Consider the following 18,536-nt stretch of genomic DNA (forward strand, 5'->3'; position numbering starts at 1 on the left):
TGTCTGGTGACAGGACAGAATTCCCTGATCCCTGACGAGAACCTTGTTGAGGAAGCGCTGTTGTTTGGGGCCAACCCCGTCCATCCTGGCGCTGTGACGTGGTGCCGATCCGAGACCCAGTGAGCCCGAGGGAAGTTTGCTGCCCCTCACCCGGATTGGCGTCCGAGCAAAACAGGGGCAAGGATGGCGCAGAACCGGATTGGCAGCCACGCTGACGATGCAGGGACGCGATCGTGTTCTTTCGATGATTGTATGGTGGATCTTGGGATGTTCTTTACTACGGGGGGTTTTTTTTATTTATTTTATTTATTTTTTTTATAATGTTTGTTCATCCTTTTTTTTTTAGTTCTCTGTTTCGCCGAGGGAATGCATGAGAGGGACGTGTGACCTGCAAGGTCGAGCTAAGCGCGTAGTCATAACACAGTGCAACCGATTGCCAACACGCCCGTGTTGGAAGGAAGCACGGCGAATGGCCTCGAATCTCCTCGGTTCCCCGCTGGGGACGAACAAATTACGGAGTCGACGGACGGGAAATCATCGAGTGGTCGCGTCCAAGGGTTATATAGTTCTTTGGGGAGGGGGGACGGCGTCACTATCTGAGGGGTTCTCGATTCTCGATAGTTCTGATTTGACAGTATTCCATGGTATAGATTCCCCCGACTGATCGAGGGTCTCGTTGTGGTCAGTCTTTGAGACCGTCTGGCCTGGTTTCCGTCTATAGATTCCGAGGATGCATGCCGTAGGACCGGAGATGACATACCCCGCCAACGGAGCTGTCGTGGTGATGCAAGCTCGGGCAGGTCGGGCCAGCACGGGGAGATCCGGGAAGCCAGACCACCGATGGCCTCGGGTGATGGGGAGGGGTATATATAGATTGGACAGGGGACGGCCTGCTCTGAACCCTCTGCACCCTAGACTCGACGAGCCTACAAGCGTCCTCCCAAGCCTACTCCAAGCTTCTCCCCGTACGACCATCCCGAAGAGGACGATTTCTGCTGACTTAGCTGAAATCATTGTGACCTCAGCACCCGCTCCACCACCGGTGAGTGTCTCGTTCACCGATGACGAACATGACGCCCAACCAGAAGCAGCAGAACCACCCAGATTCCCCGCCAAAAAAACTGCCCCTCCTCGCCCGCTTTCGTCGCCCGGTAAAGCACTCGTCTTCTATTTGACTGACCTTGTCTTCCTCTTCCTCTCAGATCTTCCCACTTCATTCCTCTCTCCATCGTGTCCCACTATCCAACTTCATATCTCATCAACATGGGTGTCCTCGAGAAGCTCAGCCGCAAGTCCGGTGTCATTGTCGGTGACGACGTTCTCCGTCTCTTTGAGTACGCTCAGGAGAAGCAGTTCGCCATCCCCGCCATCGTAAGTTTGACCTCTTCCCCCTCCCCCTTACTTGGAATCCCTTGGAATCCCTTGATCGCTTTGAATTGCACATCCACACCATCCCTGTCCTATCTTTCCCCCCGTCCCCCGCCTCCCCCGCCACTACTGCCAGAACTCCGTCGACTGACTCCCCCACCCCCCCAGAACGTCACCTCTTCCTCCACCGTCGTTGCCGCCCTCGAGGCCGCGCGTGACCAGAAGTGCCCCATTGCCCTGCAGGTTTCCCAGGGTGGTGCCGCTTTCTTCGCTGGCAAGGTATGTCTCCTTCAATCGATATCCCCCGATCTCAATCGACCCTGGCCTGTTCCACCGCCTGGATCCCCCGCTTCCTCGTCCAATTCCTGGAGGCTGGATGTGGGGGAAGAGATATTTGGGGTCGTGGGACGAGAACAGGATGACCAGATCGGGATGCTAATTGCAATCAATAGGGTGTCAGCAACGATGGCCAGGCTGCCTCCATTGCCGGCTCCGTCGCCGCCGCTCACTACATCCGTGCCATTGCTCCCACCTACGGCATCCCCGTCGTTCTGCACACCGACCACTGCGCCAAGAAGCTCCTGCCCTGGCTCGATGGCATGCTCGATGCCGATGAGGCCTACTTCAAGCTTCACGGCGAGCCCCTCTTCTCCAGCCACATGATCGACCTGTCGGAGGAGCCCGTCGACTACAACATCGCCACCACCGCCGCCTACCTCAAGCGTGCTGCCCCCATGAAGCAGTGGCTCGAGATGGTAAGTTGGGACACCTTTTCCCCGGGGCTTGGATCGAGACATCTCTAACCCTCCATTTGTAGGAGATCGGTATCACCGGTGGTGAGGAGGATGGTGTCAACAACGAGGATGTGGACAACAACTCTCTCTACACCCAGCCCGAGGATATCCTGGCCATCCACAACGCCCTCTCTCCCATCTCCCCCTACTTCTCCATTGCCGCTGGCTTCGGTAACGTCCACGGTGTTTACAAGCCCGGTAACGTCCGCCTGCACCCCGAGCTGCTCTCCAAGCACCAGGCCTACGTCAAGGAGAAGACCGGCTCCTCCAAGGACAAGCCCGTCTTCTTCGTCTTCCACGGTGGTTCCGGCTCCTCCAAGGCCGAGTACACCGAGGCCATCAGCTACGGTGTCGTCAAGGTCAACGTCGACACCGATATGCAGTACGCCTATCTGGCCGGTGTTCGTGACTACGTCCTGAGCAAGAAGGACTACCTGATGACCACCGTCGGTAACCCTGACGGCGCCGATAAGCCTAACAAGAAGTACTTCGACCCCCGTGTCTGGGTCCGTGAGGCCGAGAAGAGCATGAGCAAGCGTACCCAGGAGGCTCTTGAGGACTTCAACACCTCCAACAACCTGTAAAGCGAGAAGAGTGACCCTTCTCTATGATGTCCCACCCCCCCCACTTTCCAACCCTTCTTGTTTCCCTCCCTCCCTCTCAACCTTCACCTCCGCCTCCTTCCAACCCTCTTCATTGAAAGGGTGATCTGAGTCGCTTTTATTTCGTTTCGCCCTCCATCATGCGAAAAAAAGTGGGGCACGCCCGGGGATGCTGGCGTACCGGTTGTATGTAGCGATGTATTTTCGACACGTTTTAATGAGAACTGTCCATATCCGGTCTTGGAACCGTTTTGACGATATGATCAAATTGCCTTCCGTGTCTTCTCCGTATTTCCCTAGACCTAACCCCGTTGGGAGTGTACTTTTTCCGGATGCAGGATTTTCATGGCGCGAGGAAACCATGTCGGATCTGCAAGCTTTGGCCTCGGGAGATTCATCTCGTAGAGTATCAGTATGTGTAGAGTATCAAAAAAAATTGAGGCGCGAGCCGGGCACCTGACCGCAGATTCAAAGAGCAGCAAGTCCGGGTGACTTATTCTGGACTGGAATTTGACCGCCGCCTACAGTGATGAACAGACTTTCCACAGCTCATACCCTACTGGAAGGAGTCCCGGCCGGCACCTTTCCGTATTTAGACTATAGCAACAATGAAACTGAAGTAGTCAGTGATACACTCGCCTTCCTCGAAGTTCGAAGACCCTGAGAATATGCCTAGAGTGTCCGCCAACACTTTCCGTGGCTATTGAGTCATCTCATTGAATGGCCAACCTATGTTAACGGGTTGCAAACTTGTCGCGTGCGCATCAGCTCGATTGCTGAGATCGGGGCGGATGGCACTTCTCGAATCACAACCCCCGGTCTAGCCGGATTTGGTTCAGAAAACACACTTCAGGGCCGTCTCATCTATGAACTGCAGGGGAATTTTTTCGAAATAGTGGTGAAAGGCGGATATCACCTAAATAAAAATGATTACAGGAGTGGAAACGCGAGTTTACGTTCTCCGGTATAACGGGCTATCCACCCATCCCCTCTGACAACTAAACGCGCGGGGTTCTATGTTCTACAAGGGCGGTTATCCATGCAAAATTTCCATAACTACTATACAACGAGATACTCAATAGCATATTTGCTCAAGATGAAGCAATCTCTATATTAGGCAGGTCGCGACCGGCGTGGAGCGTCAATGATAAAGCTCATTTTTGCAGGTACTAAGCTCAATAGAAAATTTTAGGCAGATGATCTAGGCAATATAGTATATAGATTCAGGAGAGAGGTTATATATCAAGTGATGTTATTTACCATATAGTCAGCTGCTCCAAACTAAGACATAATGTCTACGTGACGAAGAATAGTGAAAAAGATGAACTGCCAGTGTTCCAGCCACTGATGACTAACCTCCCAATGACACCTCAGGCTTCATTTTGTCCCCACAGGTCATCCTCCAGCAGGAAATTCAAGGGCCTGCTGAACGTGGATCCTGTGCGAACTTCGCTCCATCTGAGTTCAACCGTGCCTCAGGAGAACTGTGGCTGATTTGGCGTCCTGTCGGTACACCCAGGCCTTTGGTGTCAGTGTGACCCTGGATTTTATCGAACCATCCGTGACAATGTTCCAGATTTCTCCCCACGGGGCGCCTGATTGGCTCGTCGGGCCTCACCCTGCGTCGGTCTGCCAATGATGTGACCTGGAATGGGTCTGAATGGAGAGGCATAACGTGTCGGGGACGCCACCAGGTACGGCGGCCCTGGTCTGTACACACTGCGACTTGTTGACACACAATCGTCGACGGGGCCAGGGCCGCTGCAACCTCCACATTCCCACCTGCAGGGAGCGAGCAACGTGAGCCGAAAAAAAAAAAAAAAACACCCAGAGACCGCGACAGGCTTGGGGTTGCGTCTATCGGCTAGAGATCGGCGTCGCCGCTATCGCTATCGATGACCTTCTAATAATAACCAAGCCAACGCTTTGAACTGGCCAGTCTGGACCCCCAGAACCCACTTTTCTTGCATTCTTGGGCTTGCTTGTCTCACCTGTCCGTTGATCGTCCTTATTTTTCAGACAGCGTCATTCTCCGCTCGTTCATTGCCACCTCTTTCTTCTTTCTTTCCTTTTCACTCTCGTTATACCTGGTCGTGAAGACCGCTGCCTCGATCGTTTCCCTTCTTTTCCCTTCATGTCGAGTCTTCGTTCTTTTTGACTGTGATCTGTTGATCTCCTCGGCTTGTGGGACGTCATGGATCTGCACCAGGGATTACAGTCCCGCGACAACTCTGGGACTGATCAGTTCATCAAACTCATTTCAAATCCCTTCAAATCGGCGGTAAGTTGCAGCTGTGGTGGATAACAGCGCGAGAACCTTTGCTGATATTCTGGATCAGTTCACAGTCACTTCGCTTTGGGCCTCGCTAGGAACCTCTCTCGGCACCACAATCCTCTGCACCCTCCTCTTCTCCCTGTTCCGACCCCGCCACTCGCTCGTCTATGCACCCAAAGTGAAGCATGCCGATCGTAAACATAGCCCGCCGCCCGCGGGCAAGGGTTTCTTTTCTTGGGTCAAACCGGTTATCCAAACCCGTGAAGCCCAGCTCGTCGACACCGTGGGCCTGGATGCAGCGATTTTCATTCGTTTCACCAAAATGTGTCGCAACATCTTTATCCTGATTAGCATCATCGGCTGTATGGTCATGATTCCGGTCAACGTCACTCAAAGCAAGGGAAATAGCTACACCTCTGGGGTCTTTAGCACCATGACTCCGCTCTATGTGACAAACCAAACGGCCATTTGGAGCCAGGTTGTCTGTGCCTGGTGCTTCGATATCATTATCGTGTTCTTCTTGTGGAGGAACTATAAAGCCGTACGAACCCTTCGACGACAATATTTCCAGAGCTCCGAATACCAGCGCAGTCTCCATGCACGAACGCTGATGGTGACGGATATCCCTCCATCAGACCGTACGGATGAAGGGATTTTACGCCTCACCGACGAAGTCAACCCGACTGCTGCCCTTCCTCGTGCTGCTATTGGACGTAACTCACGCTCTCTGCCAAGCATCATTGAAGAGCATGAAGAGAACGTGAGAAAATTGGAGTCAGTCCTAGCCAAGTACTTGAAGCGCCCCAATCAGCTGCCCGCAAAACGACCCTCCATGCGCCCTCCACGCAGTCAGCGCAGCAAGCACCCCGGTGGAAAAGTGGACGCGATCGACTATCTCACGGTTCGAATTCGAGTCCTGGAGGAAGAAATCAAGCATGGCAGGGCCTCGATCGACCGCCGGAATGCAATGCCGTACGGCTTTGCAAGCTGGGAGAACATTGAACACGCCCATGCTGTGGCCTGGACTGCTCGTCGGAAACATCCCAAGGGCACCACTATCTCGCTCGCGCCTCGACCAAGTGATCTCATCTGGGAAAACCTTCCCTTGACCAAATCGTCGCGCAAGTGGAAGCGTTTCATCAACTTCATCTGGGTCACCGCTTTGACAATTGTTTGGATTGTTCCCAACGCCCTCATTGCGGTGTTCCTGTCGAATTTGAGCAACCTGGGCTCTGTCTGGCCGAAATTTGAGACCTCGCTTGAAGAAGACCCCAATTTGTGGGCCGCTGTTCAAGGTATTGCGTCACCCGCGGTTACCTCGCTGGTCTATCTCGTTCTACCTATCATTTTCCGACGTTTATCCATCCAGGGCGGTAGCAAAACCAAGACCTCCCGAGAGCGACATGTCTTGGGCCAGCTGTACGCTTTCTTCGTGTTCAACAACTTGGTTGTCTTCTCATTATTCTCGGCTGCCTGGACTTTCGTCTCCTCGGTCATTGATAAGAGCAACAACGATGAAAACACTTGGCAAGCTATTATCGAGAGCGATCTGGCTTACAAGTTGATGAGCGCGCTGTGCAACGTATCCCCGTTCTGGATCACTTGGCTTCTACAACGGAATTTGGGGGCTGCTCTTGATCTCGTGCAGATTATCAGCTTGGCGTGGGTTTGGTTCTCAAAGACATTTCTCGCCCCCACGCCTCGTCAGGCCATCGAATGGACAGCCCCCCGTCGTTTGACTATGCCAGCTACTACAACTACTTTCTTTTCTACGCAACCGTTGCAATCTGCTTTGCCACTCTCCAACCGATTGTCCTGCCGGTGACCGCATTGTATTTCGGCGTCGATGCTATGCTCAAGAAGTACCTTCTCATGTACGTGTTCGTGACTAAGAACGAATCTGCTGGCGCGTACTGGCGTGTCTTGTTCAATCGTATGGTCTTCGCCAGCATTCTTGCCAATGCTGTTGTTGTGCTGGTTGCCAAGGTTCAGGGCAGTACTGCCATGGCCCTCTGCGTCGTCCCGCTACCTTTCTTGATGCTGGGATTCAAGTTCTACTGTATGAAGACCTTTGATGCCGACTGTGAGTTCTACAACCGCGCCAATCTCACCGACGCCGAGGCGGTTGGTGCTTCCAAGACTAGTAAGAAAGCTGCAGAGCGACTGAACTCCAAATTCGGTCATCCCGCTCTCTACAAGCCGCTCATGACTCCGATGGTCCACGCCAAGGCCGCTGAAGCACTCAAGGAGATCTACCAGGGACGTCTCGACCACGGCGACATGGCGGGCGAGTACTCCGATATTGCGATGAACCCGATGTTGTCTTCTCAGCCTGGCAAGGCGGAGCCTGCTCCATTCGAGATGGTCCCCGAGAACCATCTCGACTTCTCGTACTACAAGGACCGCGCCGACTTCCGCGACGAGTTCGGTGGCGGCATCTATGGCCGCCCAGAGGATCTGATGACCGAGCGCTCTCAAACACCGCGCAGCACCCTCGGCGGCGAATGGTCTCCCAGCTCCTCCCGTGCCTCCTCCCCTGCACCCTCCCTGCCTTCCATGTCCGGCCTGAAGCTGAATGAGGGCTACCAAGACCCCGAAGGCGGCCTCATTCACCCCGCCTTCCGCGTGCCGCTCTCACGTGGTGACAGCGGTGGTGCGCTCAGCAACAATGGCCTCTACCAGCACCACTCGAACGAGAGTGAGACCCACCTCATCGCCCATGCTCAGACCCCCGCGCAGGTCGACGCCAACCCGATCGACCGATGGCGTAGTCGTGGCTACGGCCCGGTACAGCAGGACGAGGACCCGTACCAAACCTCATACGAAGCATATCGGGCCCCGCGGTAGCCGGTCTCCGTGGGTCTATTGTATCTATCCCTTTTATTCCCTGTTTGTCTCTCTTTTCTGTTTTCTGTGAAAGCTATCCCGTGCATATATCCGTGGTCTGGTCCTACTTACTTCTCTGTTTCATCTTTGACTATCCTTTGAACATTTACTCCTTGGAGAGCCGGGCTCTTGGACAATGGGAATTGGTCGAGGACGGCTCTATCTTGAGATACGAAATTACGACATCTCGTCTGCTTCAACTCCGTTGTATTGAACCAGATTCTGAAAATAATCATATTTTTAACTGTACAAGAAATGAATAAATTCTCGATTACACTTCTCTTCCTAATGGGCCGTATTCTCCAATTTTGTGTAACTTCTTCCCTTCTTCCCTTCTGTTCCATTTGATGTTGTTTTCTTGGACATCCTGCTACCCTTTTGAAGGCCTTATGAATAAAGTAAACTTGTATAGATCAACCTAAACTTGAGGTGGGTGGTCTGATATTCGACATCATGTGAGTGAGAAAACTCGATGAAATTCTATTCGGTGCTGCAAATGCACACCATTTCCCCCTTCATCTGATCGAAAACCCTTTTCAATGTTTCTTGTTCATCATGGCCTCGCAAGCTTATGCACAGCCTGAGGATGATACTACCTATATGACTAATGGCAATATACTGAGCTAGTGAATCCTTCCCTTTGAATTAGCTCCAGTTGCGGCTGAGATTCTCAGCAGGTGGATAAGATTCCTTCATGGGGTTTCAACCTGCTTTCGGCCCCTGATTCGCACTATTTCTGTGCCGCCTCCATGAAAACTGCCTTCCGTTAGTAACCCTGGAAGCGGAGAGCCTATAATTCAGACTGAACAAGACCGACTGATCATTCTACTCATGGGCTCTGGCGACTCCCCCGCAACGCAAACGGCCGTCGATGTGCCTGGCTTCCAGCCCAGCGGCCGCTTCTACGCGGCGTTCAGCAGTCTCTGCATCGTTATTCTGGCTGCTGCCTTAGATGCGACTTCGCTGTCCACTGCTCTTCCGGTATCCTGCCATCAGCTAACTCCCCCCCCTCATGCCTTTGCTTTCCGCACTCCCCCCTCTCTTTTCCGAGCAATATCGCAATCTATAATTCCAGTTCTCATGGTCCTAATTCGGATATCGGCAGATCATCTCCCGGGAGCTAGGCGGCTCCGCCATTGAGGCGTTCTGGGCCGGCACCTCGTTCCTGCTGACGAGTACGGTCTTCCAGCTGACCTTCGGGTCGCTGTCCCAGACCTTCGGCCGCAAGTACCTCATCATCCTGTCACTGGTTCTGTTCACGGCGGGGTCAATTGTGGCCGCCGTCGCGCAGAGCTTCACGACGCTGCTGGTCGGCCGCAGCGTGCAGGGCGTCGGCGGCGGGGGCATCATCAGCCTGACAGAAGTCGTGATCACAGACTTGGTGCCGCTGCGCCAGCGCGGCACTTGGTTTGGATATGGGAGCGCGGTATGGGCGATCGGGTCGGTGACAGGCCCGGTGATTGGCGGTGCCTTCGCGGAGAGTGCGTCGTGGCGGTGGATTTTCTGGATCAACCTGCCTATCTGCGCGGTGGGCTTGGTGATGATCATCGTGTTCCTCAATTTGAACCGCGTGCCCGGATCGTTGGGCTCGAAGCTGGCCCGGTTCGATTGGACTGGCGTCTCGCTGCTAACGGTGTCAGCAACGAGCCTACTGCTCGCTGTGTCGTGGGGCAATGTCATGTACCCGTGGTCATCGTGGAAGACGATTGTGCCCCTAGTCCTAGGAATCCTGGGCCTGATCGGCTTTGTGTGGTATGAGGCGGAAATTCCACTGGATCCTATCGTCCGCATTGCTGTTTTCAACCAGCGTACGGCGTTGGTCAGTTACTTGGGGACGTGTATCCACGGCATCGTGCTCTGGTGTCTACTCTACTACCTGCCCCTCTACTACGAGTGCGTTAAAGGCTACAGTGCCATTATCTCCGGCGTGAGTGTCTTCCCCGAAACATTTACCGTGGCGCCGGCGTCCATTGTCGTCGGCGTCCTGATCACGAAACTGGGGCGTTTCCGGTGGGCGATCTGGGGCGGCTGGACGTTGAGCACGCTCGGCATGGGTCTGCTCTACCTGCTTGACCCGCGAACCTCCATCCCCGTGTGGATCTTCCTCAACCTCGTCCCCGGTGTCGGGCTGGGCATGCTCTTCAACAGCCTCGGATACGCGACGCAAGCCGGCGCCCAGGAAAAGGACTCGGCCTGTGCTGCTTCCATGTACACCTTTGCACGCTCCTTCGGCCAGGGCATCGGCGTCGCAGTGGGCGGCGCCATCTTCGACGCCCAGTTCGCCATCAAGCTGCGAACGTACCCGGCCCTGGCTTCCGAAGCGGCCCAGTTATCGCGGGAGGCGAGTGCACTTGTGGAAATTGTGAAAGCGATGAATCCGGACTCGCCCCGACGGGCAATGATTATAGAGGCCTATGCGGACAGTCTGAGGGTTGTCTGGGCCACGATGGCAGGGCTGGCCTTCGTTGGGCTTGTGACAAGCACGCTGACACAGAAGCTTGATGTCAATCGGACGCATGAATCAGAACAATGGTTACAGAAGGGGGAGAAGTCCTTGAGCTCGGCAACTCCCGCTTGAAGGTATAATCGGATATGGTGGTTGGGCGCGGCTCCCGGCCTTAATGGCCTTGTGTTATAGAAGCTAATATAGAAGCTAGTAATGTGTAATCCGGCATAGTCATAGAGGCCATGTATTATAGATGGAAGGACGGGTTGATCTCCTGGATGGCCGCCTCATATGTCATCCCGTTTTGAAGTATAAGAGTTTTATAGATCTGGTTGGGTCATTTCCCTGCTTGGCTTTCCATTTCTCTTATTCGAGGAACACTTTCCAATCAGAGCCCTTGACTTCAACACAGCCCCAAGGTGCCTCAAGATATGAAAGTCTGCTTATTTTCGGGGATTGACTCATAGACTCTCTCTCGCCGCGGGCTGCACAGCCTCACCGTCAAGACAGACGAAAGGGGGGGGAAGGGCGGGCAACTCGCTCAGGCAGCACTTTTCCTCCTTCGTCTAGTGCAAGGTCTGCTATATCTGCTATATAGTTGCCTGTCCGTTTCTTTTCATCCTGATTTTTTCTATCTTGGTTCTCTTCCTCTCCTTGGAACATTCGCATCTTCGAGGTGTTTAGACGTTCCGAGAGGAAACAACCGCCCCGATGGATTCTCGCCCCCTTCATCTACTGAGATCACCTTCACGCTGTATAGTCGATTGCTTACTTCCGCCTCCGAAATAGCAAGAAACCCAAATTATCGTTGCAATGTCCTGATCTATTCTGCCTCCGTCCTCTCCTGGTCTAGGGATCACTCCACCTCTTTCGGGTGCAAGGTGGAGGTGGAGCCCTCCACGATGGCTGAAAGGATGGTAAGTTGCGGAAGGATCCATGGAATCTCTTGACCCAATGCCTCGAATCTCATCTACGCCTTGCACACCTCCACTCGAGACATCTCATCTCTCCTCCGGTCTGGCCTGGCGACGTATCGAGGCCCTCCCAATCCCTTGCTGCAGGCTCACGGTCCACGCTGCGTTGTCCAATTTCCCCTCCCACCCCCACCGAAGTCCCCGCCATTCCCGCGCGACCACGTCAAGAACGCAGAACGCAAAGGCAGACCAGAGCCGCATCGCACGTGAGAAGGGCTACCTCCTCGCTCGCTTCCGGCCAGCCCTCGTATCACCCCCTCATTGCCATCGAAATCACTCCCTCCGGATGGCCTGACGAGCCCATGGCCATGAGCGTGTCTGCCCTGAGCGTGGCCGCCGAAGAGGCAGAGGCCGCTGCGGCCGGCTTCGACACCTTCCGACCTTTTCTCCCCGAACATGCGTCGGAGGTCACCGCCCTGATCTCGGAATTCTATGCCATCAGCTCATCTCTGTCTAGTCTGGAGACCTTGTCCAAAGATCCTCGTTATCTCCGAAACTGGCCTCGCGCCCTTCCCGATCTGGAATTGGTTCGCTCGAGCTTGAAGTACTCGATCGAGGATATCTTCGATTTTTTGGCCTCCTCAAAGGTGGCGAGGTCGGCCCACGAGAGCATCGGCGGACCTGGGTAGCCATTGATCGGTTCTTCTGGCAAGAGTCTAATTACTCTCTCGCCTCGCGTTTAGCGAAATACAAGGCCTTCCTGAGAGAAATTGGCGACTCTGTGAGAGAGTATGCACCCCACCCCACCCTCTCCCGTCTGTATTACCCACAGACATACTCCGCCCGTTGCAACCAAAGAAACAAAGAACAGGAGAACAACGCAAAGCAGATGATCTCAAAATAGACTAACTTGTTCGCGGTCACATACAGGCGTGGCTCCGAATCCCTGCTCTTTGTCACCTTGCGCAGCAACATTAAAACCCTCGTAGCAGATCAGGAGAAGCGGCTCGCTCCGCGACTCGGACGCATGAATTTTGGTCGCCATTCGTTCCTTGCCCGTGAGTGGCCACCCTCGAGCACCAGCACGGAATCGCCGAGTCCTGCCAATGACTGGAGGCCTCGTCGTCGGTCCTATGACCGATCGCGTCCGTCGCATGCCTCGCCTCAATCTCCTCAATCGCCCTCGTCCGGCACCTTCTCGGATTGGCCCCCGTCTGTCCCGGACGCGCCCAGTTCACCGCTGGGATCCACAACAGCAACTACTACGAGTCGCTCGACTCATTCGGAAGCTGTTCAATACCATTGGGTCAAGGATGTATTCTCAGGATTCGATACCGAGACGCCGCTTCCTCCAGCACGAGAGAGGTGAGAAGATTTGGGCAAATTTGCGTTTCATGCTTCAAAAATGGCTGATTGTCGTGAGCTTTACAGAGCGGGATGTTTTGGCGATCCTTCTCCGAATATCAAACATTGGCTTCAAGATCAAGGATATGAATTGCTTTTCCAATTGTACGTCTCTACACCTGTTTGGCACCACTTCAACATCTAATCTATTAATTTAGAGCATTCAACGATGCTGCCAACATGACTGTTTATTATTACTTGCGCGAGAAAGACCATCGGGTTCGCATTGTCTGCAAAGTCCCCCACCGCACCCGAGCCAATGAATACTATTGCCTGCCTTTGAATTTGCTTGAAATCATCCGAGAAGGGTCGTCCCTTCATCTCTGTCGACGGAAGCATTCTGGCAGTGAGCTTATATTGTGGGCAAGCCTACAATTCACGTCCATCGAAAGTAGGTTTTCCTCCGAGTGTAAATCACCTTTTGGGGCCCCGCCTGACTTTTATTTCTTTCTAGACATGGTTGCATTCTTCGTTAGTTTTCTCGCACTTCGTTCGCAGGATAATGGCCACCCGGTCGAAGGGATTCGTGATTACGAGTTGGAAGGCGAAAGAGAACTATACGGCGGGTAAGCACAATTCTTTCTCTGGTTTCTTCCATCTAGTTATTAGGTTGATGGTATCAACTGATTGTAATAGTCGCATTTACGATGACGATTATTCGCATGCCTTGCGCATATTCCGTGACAAGACAACAAAAGCGGTTCGGCTCCAGGCATCCGTTCATAAGGGCGAGATGAACCGGTGAGTGTCATTCATTTGAACTCCACGCTCCCCTCTAATTTATTCTTGACGAGACTAATTCGAACATCTTCAGAACGCCCGTCTGGACCGGCTTCATCACTACTCACCTAGTGCGCCGTGGCTGGCTGAACCGCGTCAGTGACCGCAGTGTAGTTATACGAGACTTCAAGCCCATCATCTTAATGCTGCCTGACGATTATATGCCGCCACAAACAAGTCGGGGCGACCATGTGCTCAAATTTGCTACTGCAGCTGGTACCCGGCTCTCCCTCTCCCCTTCTATCCGATCATGATGGATTGAACAAAGACTAATGACTTGTTTCTATAGATGCCGATGCCTTTGTGGAAATGATGGAAGATCTAGCTGCAAAATACCAGCGAGACTATGTGATTGCTTCCTAAGTGCGCATGTGTACCTTGCGAGTAACAATTGGTGCCGTGTCTGTCCTAGGCTGTTATGACTGATGATTTACGCTGATATGATGATTATGAGCATAATAAAAAGCTGGATTGAGATTTTGGAGGAAATATTATGAATAGCTTTTGACTCGTTGTCTTTTTTTGGTGGCGCAGGCCGTTATGGTGTCAAAGAGTAGGCTTAAAGCATATGGAAAGGCTGGGAGGTTGCTTGTTGGGCGAATATCATGCTTGTAGTGAACCTCTTGAGTGTATTTGAATATACGACATTTGCATTTGCATACGAGCTTTTAATCTCAGAGCTCAAAGTTGGGGCTTGAAACCATCCACGATAACGAAACGAGCGATTTAGGCAAAGTGATTTAAGACAGGCAATAAGGTTAGGCCGAATCCTCTGGGTTGGTGGTTCGAGGGAGATCCGACCCCTAACACTCCACCGGATCCTGTACCAACCGTTGACGACCCGAGGAAAGGCGGTGCGGAACTCGACACCTTCTCCGCACCTCAACCACTCCTCCATCATTCGTTTCTCCCATGGCGTGGTACTCGATTCTCCCGCCTCAACTCATCCAGTTCGAGAGTTGGGCGGTGCGCATCTTCGTACGTTGGCCCACCCCTCCACTCTGCTTCTTGGCTAACATTCGCGGCGCCCTCCTCAGTTCCTGCTCGGCCTCATCACCATCGTCCCCTGGGCAGCGCTCATCGTCTTTGATGCCGGTCTTTACCTCTACCGAATGGCGCTCTTCGAGCTGCCGTGGATTGGCGGACGCGCGCGCGGCCATCAACACCCTCGTGTACCCGGTTTGAACGAACGAGCGAACGGCCAACGGCGGGCCTTCGGATTGCGCGGGGTAGAGTCACATACCGACGATGGAGCACAGATCAGTTCAAGCGGTATAGCTGAAGACCCACGAGCAGGAAGCGAAGCCCGATCGGAAAAAGAGAACATCGCTCCTACCACCGAAAGTCGCGCATATGCTGGAAACGATCGGAGCCTAAAACGCCGGGTGTCCGGGCGAACGTGATGCTATTCCCTCACCTCCCCCCTGGAGCATCTCTATCCTGTCTGTCTACGGAGTTTATTTATTCGATTCGGGGTGTTCTAAATGCGTTCTGGATCATGTCATGGCGTTGCGGCATTGCTTTTCTTCTTCCTGGTTCTGTCGGGCGATACCCGTTTCTTTTCGATGATATCGATGAAAGGGACAAGGTCTTTTATTTTCCTTTTGATTTCCGGTCTGTTTTATGAGGGGACACCTGGTTATGACTCTGGTGTTTTGTTGTGAATATATCTTAATTTCCTCGTGTTGCTGTTTGTATTGATACATGTTTGAATAGGTATGCTAGAGAACTGCGGAATACCTCGGCTAAACTATGCCTTTTTGGCGGAGGCAGGAGGGAGCAGGTGGTTCTCAATAATATTCCTAACAACAAATGCTGCACATAAAGCCATTGTGATCCCTTTCATGTAAGCACCAGTTATAAAGATTCATGCCTACAGGCACAAGTTGTTCTTACTGCTGGGATCATTTTGGTAGCAAAGTTGGTTTGCTTGATGAGAGATTCGGAGATCTCTGGATATCTGAATACTTTTGAATTTTCTATCTCACAGCAGATCGACTACTTATAGACGCTCGAGAACCTTGATCAAATCAGCTGAGACACCCATAGCAGTGACATCACCCCCAGCGCCAGCACCCTGCACAATCACCGGGTTGGCACCGTACCGCTTGGTGTAGAAGCTGATGATGTTGTCGCTACCCTTCAGGCCAGCAATGGCACTATCCTTCTCGAAGTACTGTAAGCCGACTTTAACGGCCTTGGTAGCAACATCGATGCTGCCAACATAGCGCACGACCTTGCCCTCCTTCTCGGCGGTGGCCTTGATGTTCGCCATCTGGGAATCAAACTCGGGCAGACGAGCCATGAATTGGGCGATTCCATCGGCAGACGAGGGCAGAGAGGCAAGCTCGGCGGGGATGAGCGACTCGATAGGGAAAGAGTCGGGACGGGAGACCTCGAGGCCAGCCAGGCGGGCCAGGATGGTCAGCTTACGGGCAACGTCCATGCCGTTCAGGTCATCGCGTGGGTCGGGTTCGGTATAACCAAGCTCCTTGGCCTGGGTAACGACAGCGCTCCACTGGGCGTCCGAGGAACCCGAGGCCGGGGCGAAGGTGTTGAACAGGAAGGAAAGAGTACCGGAGAAGACACCCTCGATACGGGTAACTTCATCGCCAGTCGCAACCAGGTCCTTCAAGGTCGACAGGACGGGCAGGCCGGCGCCGACGGTGCTCTCGTGGTAGACAAGGGCTTTTCCTTCCTTGGCAGACGCAAAAATATCCTTCCACAGAGACAGGTCGTCGGAGAAGCCCTTCTTGTTGGGAGTGACGATTGACACGCCCTTCTTCAGGAATGTGGGGTATTGGCGGGCGAGGTTGATGTCGGAGGTGTTGTCAACCAGGATGGCACGTCCAGGAGCTGAAGCAAGGTATGTAGCAATCTCCTCAGCGGGCAGAGCGCCGGTTTTTGTCAATGAAGGAGTGGCTGCGGCGGTTGCCCAGTCGGCCGCGGGGATCGCCGGGGAGTAGGCCGGTGTCGGAGCGAGAAGGGTCTGAGAAGAACGGGCGAGGAGGACGAGCTTTGGAGCATTGGGAAGACGAGCGAGCTGGGACAGGAATGCGGTTCCAACACCACCGACGCCTGGAAAATTGTGTTAGGTTAAGACTCCGCAAAGCGATGCTCCAATCGAGGAGGGGTATCATACCAACAACGCCGAGATAGATAGGGCTAGCGGACATGGTGAAGAAGGAGTAAAGACCTCAATTGGACAGGGTTGAACGGTAAAATTGAATGGAATTACCGGAATGGAATAGAGTAGAAAAAAAAACCAATCCTGAAGAGAAAGGAAGGGTCTCTCAAAAGGTATGCAAGGATATAGAAATTGAGTCAAGATCCTCAACCTCGTCATCTCGTGGGGTCCGTGGGGCAACTACCACCCAAGTCAGCAGGTGACTCAGCATTTTCACCCACAGAATCAGGCAGAAAACCTTATCGTTATCGGAACATCTGAAGCTGGCTGGGCTTATTTGTTCGCAAGCCTGGTGCGGAGCTTCGATCATGGCTTCTGATCAGTCCTCGCTATATGGACAGGCTCGTGCCAAGTCAAAGGGCACAAGCGACTTGTCCTCATCGTCTAATCTCGCCTTCAGCAGCCAGCTCTCCTCCCTCATCGCTCAAGGCTCCAATCCCTCAGCTAACGCGCGCCCACGACCATCCAAAACTGCGAAGACCGACATCTTCGGCAAGCAGAACAAAGGCGCCCAGAAGCGCGCTGCGGCTGATCTTGAAGAAGGTGACCATCATGATTCGCAACAAAAGCATAAGCGCAGCCAGGATATTGGGTCCGTTGATGACGCCACCCTCAATCGATCCAAGCGTCGAATGCAGGAGAAGGTGCGCATATACAATGACATGAAAAAGGGACTGTACCTTGCCGGAGATAGCAGTGGTGAAGAAGATACATATGCAGGCTCAGGCTCGTCTCGACAAGAAGATTATCTGGCGCGCTTGCGGCGCAAAGAGAAGGAAGGATTGGTGGATTTTGATCGCAAATGGGCAGACGAGGAGCGTAAGAGGGCAGAACGCTCCGATGAATCTGAGGAAGACGACGACAATGCGTCTATCATATCCTATGAGGATGAGTTTGGTCGGACCCGACGCGGAACCAGAGCCGAGGCAGCTAGAGCTGCCCGCACCAAGGAAGAAGAAGAGAATCGGGACAGAGCGCCACAGGAGCGTTGGCGCCCTTCTCGCCCGGAGAATCTTATCTACGGCGAAGCTATTCAAACTGAAGCTTTCAACCCTGATGCCAAAATCGCATCGCAGATGGCGGATCTTGCTGCCCGACGAGACCGGTCACCCACACCGGAGCATGTTCACTATGATGCTGAAGCTGAGGTGCGCAATCGTGGAACGGGCTTCTACGCATTCTCTCAAGATGAAACCGAGCGGTTGCGGCAGATGGAAGATCTCAAGAATGCCCGAAAAGAAACAGAGCAGGAACGAGAAAAACGGGTGCGTTTAGCCGCAGAATGGCAAGCGCATCTTCAAGATCGAAGACAGCAGATCCAAGAATTACGTGCTCAAAGGCAGGCAGATGAGTTCTTAGGGGATTTATCTATCCCAGCACCTACGATAACTGACGGGCATTGAGGCAGTTTTGTTTATCTATGTCTTTTAGCGATACCCCTTGTTCATATATCTTTCAACCCACCCGTCGGGTACCCTTCAATAAAGCAACGATCCCTTTCGAATATTACCGTAGGATTGAGTCCATAAAGGGGGTTTTAAGCACTTCCTTTTCGATGATATGGGACCCCTGTTTTTCTTACCCCGGCTGGCTCGGATTCTATCATAAGAGAGCATCCGGGGCGGACGGTGAATTGAATTGTAAACACCAATATCCAAGCGTCAATTTAAGCATATTGAATTGGGCGATAAATTTTAGATTTCCAATTGCAGTGTCGATACTCGAGCTTGGCTTGCCTAGCAACATGGGGCGTCGCTGGGACGCGTCATGTCCTGCCGATGTACTGTACATAGCTGAGGATCCGAGGATTTGGGGTCGGGGAGGTGGAGACATCCTCCAATCCTTCGTCAGCTCAGGATCTGCAAGGACAACTAGTTTGT

At 53.1% G+C, this 18,536-nt stretch overlaps 7 protein-coding genes across 7 annotated transcripts; 6 read left to right on the forward strand and 1 right to left on the reverse strand.

Annotated features, from left to right (window-relative positions):
• Nucleotides 1-1,263: 1,263 nt before the first annotated feature.
• Nucleotides 1,264-2,746, forward strand: N7462_009622 (fructose-bisphosphate aldolase FBA1; the record flags this gene model as incomplete). Its single annotated transcript, XM_057081336.1, has 4 exons — nucleotides 1,264-1,371; nucleotides 1,537-1,647; nucleotides 1,821-2,123; nucleotides 2,186-2,746. 4 exons carry the CDS (start codon nucleotides 1,264-1,266, stop codon nucleotides 2,744-2,746), a joined length of 1,083 nt encoding a protein of 360 aa, XP_056930173.1.
• Nucleotides 2,747-4,958: 2,212 nt separating this feature from the next.
• N7462_009623 (putative DUF221 domain protein) lies at nucleotides 4,959-7,886 on the forward strand (the record flags this gene model as incomplete). Its single annotated transcript, XM_057081337.1, is given in 3 exon segments — nucleotides 4,959-5,045; nucleotides 5,104-6,681; nucleotides 6,696-7,886. The coding sequence occupies 3 exon segments, from the start codon at nucleotides 4,959-4,961 to the stop codon at nucleotides 7,884-7,886; spliced, it is 2,856 nt and encodes a 951-aa protein (XP_056930174.1).
• Nucleotides 7,887-8,756: 870 nt separating this feature from the next.
• On the forward strand, nucleotides 8,757-10,503 carry N7462_009624 (Efflux pump; the record flags this gene model as incomplete). Its single annotated transcript, XM_057081338.1, has 2 exons — nucleotides 8,757-8,906; nucleotides 9,031-10,503. 2 exons carry the CDS (start codon nucleotides 8,757-8,759, stop codon nucleotides 10,501-10,503), a joined length of 1,623 nt encoding a protein of 540 aa, XP_056930175.1.
• Nucleotides 10,504-11,647: 1,144 nt separating this feature from the next.
• N7462_009625 (uncharacterized protein) lies at nucleotides 11,648-13,832 on the forward strand (the record flags this gene model as incomplete). Its single annotated transcript, XM_057081339.1, has 8 exons — nucleotides 11,648-11,970; nucleotides 12,216-12,650; nucleotides 12,717-12,794; nucleotides 12,848-13,080; nucleotides 13,144-13,255; nucleotides 13,326-13,430; nucleotides 13,504-13,685; nucleotides 13,759-13,832. 8 exons carry the CDS (start codon nucleotides 11,648-11,650, stop codon nucleotides 13,830-13,832), a joined length of 1,542 nt encoding a protein of 513 aa, XP_056930176.1.
• Nucleotides 13,833-14,381: 549 nt separating this feature from the next.
• N7462_009626 (uncharacterized protein) lies at nucleotides 14,382-14,872 on the forward strand (the record flags this gene model as incomplete). Its single annotated transcript, XM_057081340.1, has 2 exons — nucleotides 14,382-14,447; nucleotides 14,507-14,872. The coding sequence occupies 2 exons, from the start codon at nucleotides 14,382-14,384 to the stop codon at nucleotides 14,870-14,872; spliced, it is 432 nt and encodes a 143-aa protein (XP_056930177.1).
• Nucleotides 14,873-15,471: 599 nt separating this feature from the next.
• Nucleotides 15,472-16,645, reverse strand: N7462_009627 (homoserine dehydrogenase; the record flags this gene model as incomplete). Its single annotated transcript, XM_057081341.1, has 2 exons — nucleotides 15,472-16,547; nucleotides 16,612-16,645. The coding sequence occupies 2 exons, from the start codon at nucleotides 16,643-16,645 to the stop codon at nucleotides 15,472-15,474; spliced, it is 1,110 nt and encodes a 369-aa protein (XP_056930178.1).
• Nucleotides 16,646-16,964: 319 nt separating this feature from the next.
• N7462_009628 (CCDC174 family protein) lies at nucleotides 16,965-18,059 on the forward strand (the record flags this gene model as incomplete). Its single annotated transcript, XM_057081342.1, has 1 exon — nucleotides 16,965-18,059. One exon carries the CDS (start codon nucleotides 16,965-16,967, stop codon nucleotides 18,057-18,059), a length of 1,095 nt encoding a protein of 364 aa, XP_056930179.1.
• Between the last annotated feature and the right edge of the window lie 477 nt (nucleotides 18,060-18,536).

This window comes from Penicillium macrosclerotiorum (assembly GCF_028827735.1).
Source record: "Penicillium macrosclerotiorum strain IBT 26536 chromosome Unknown utg000009l_segment0_segment0, whole genome shotgun sequence".
NCBI lineage: Eukaryota > Fungi > Ascomycota > Eurotiomycetes > Eurotiales > Aspergillaceae > Penicillium > Penicillium macrosclerotiorum.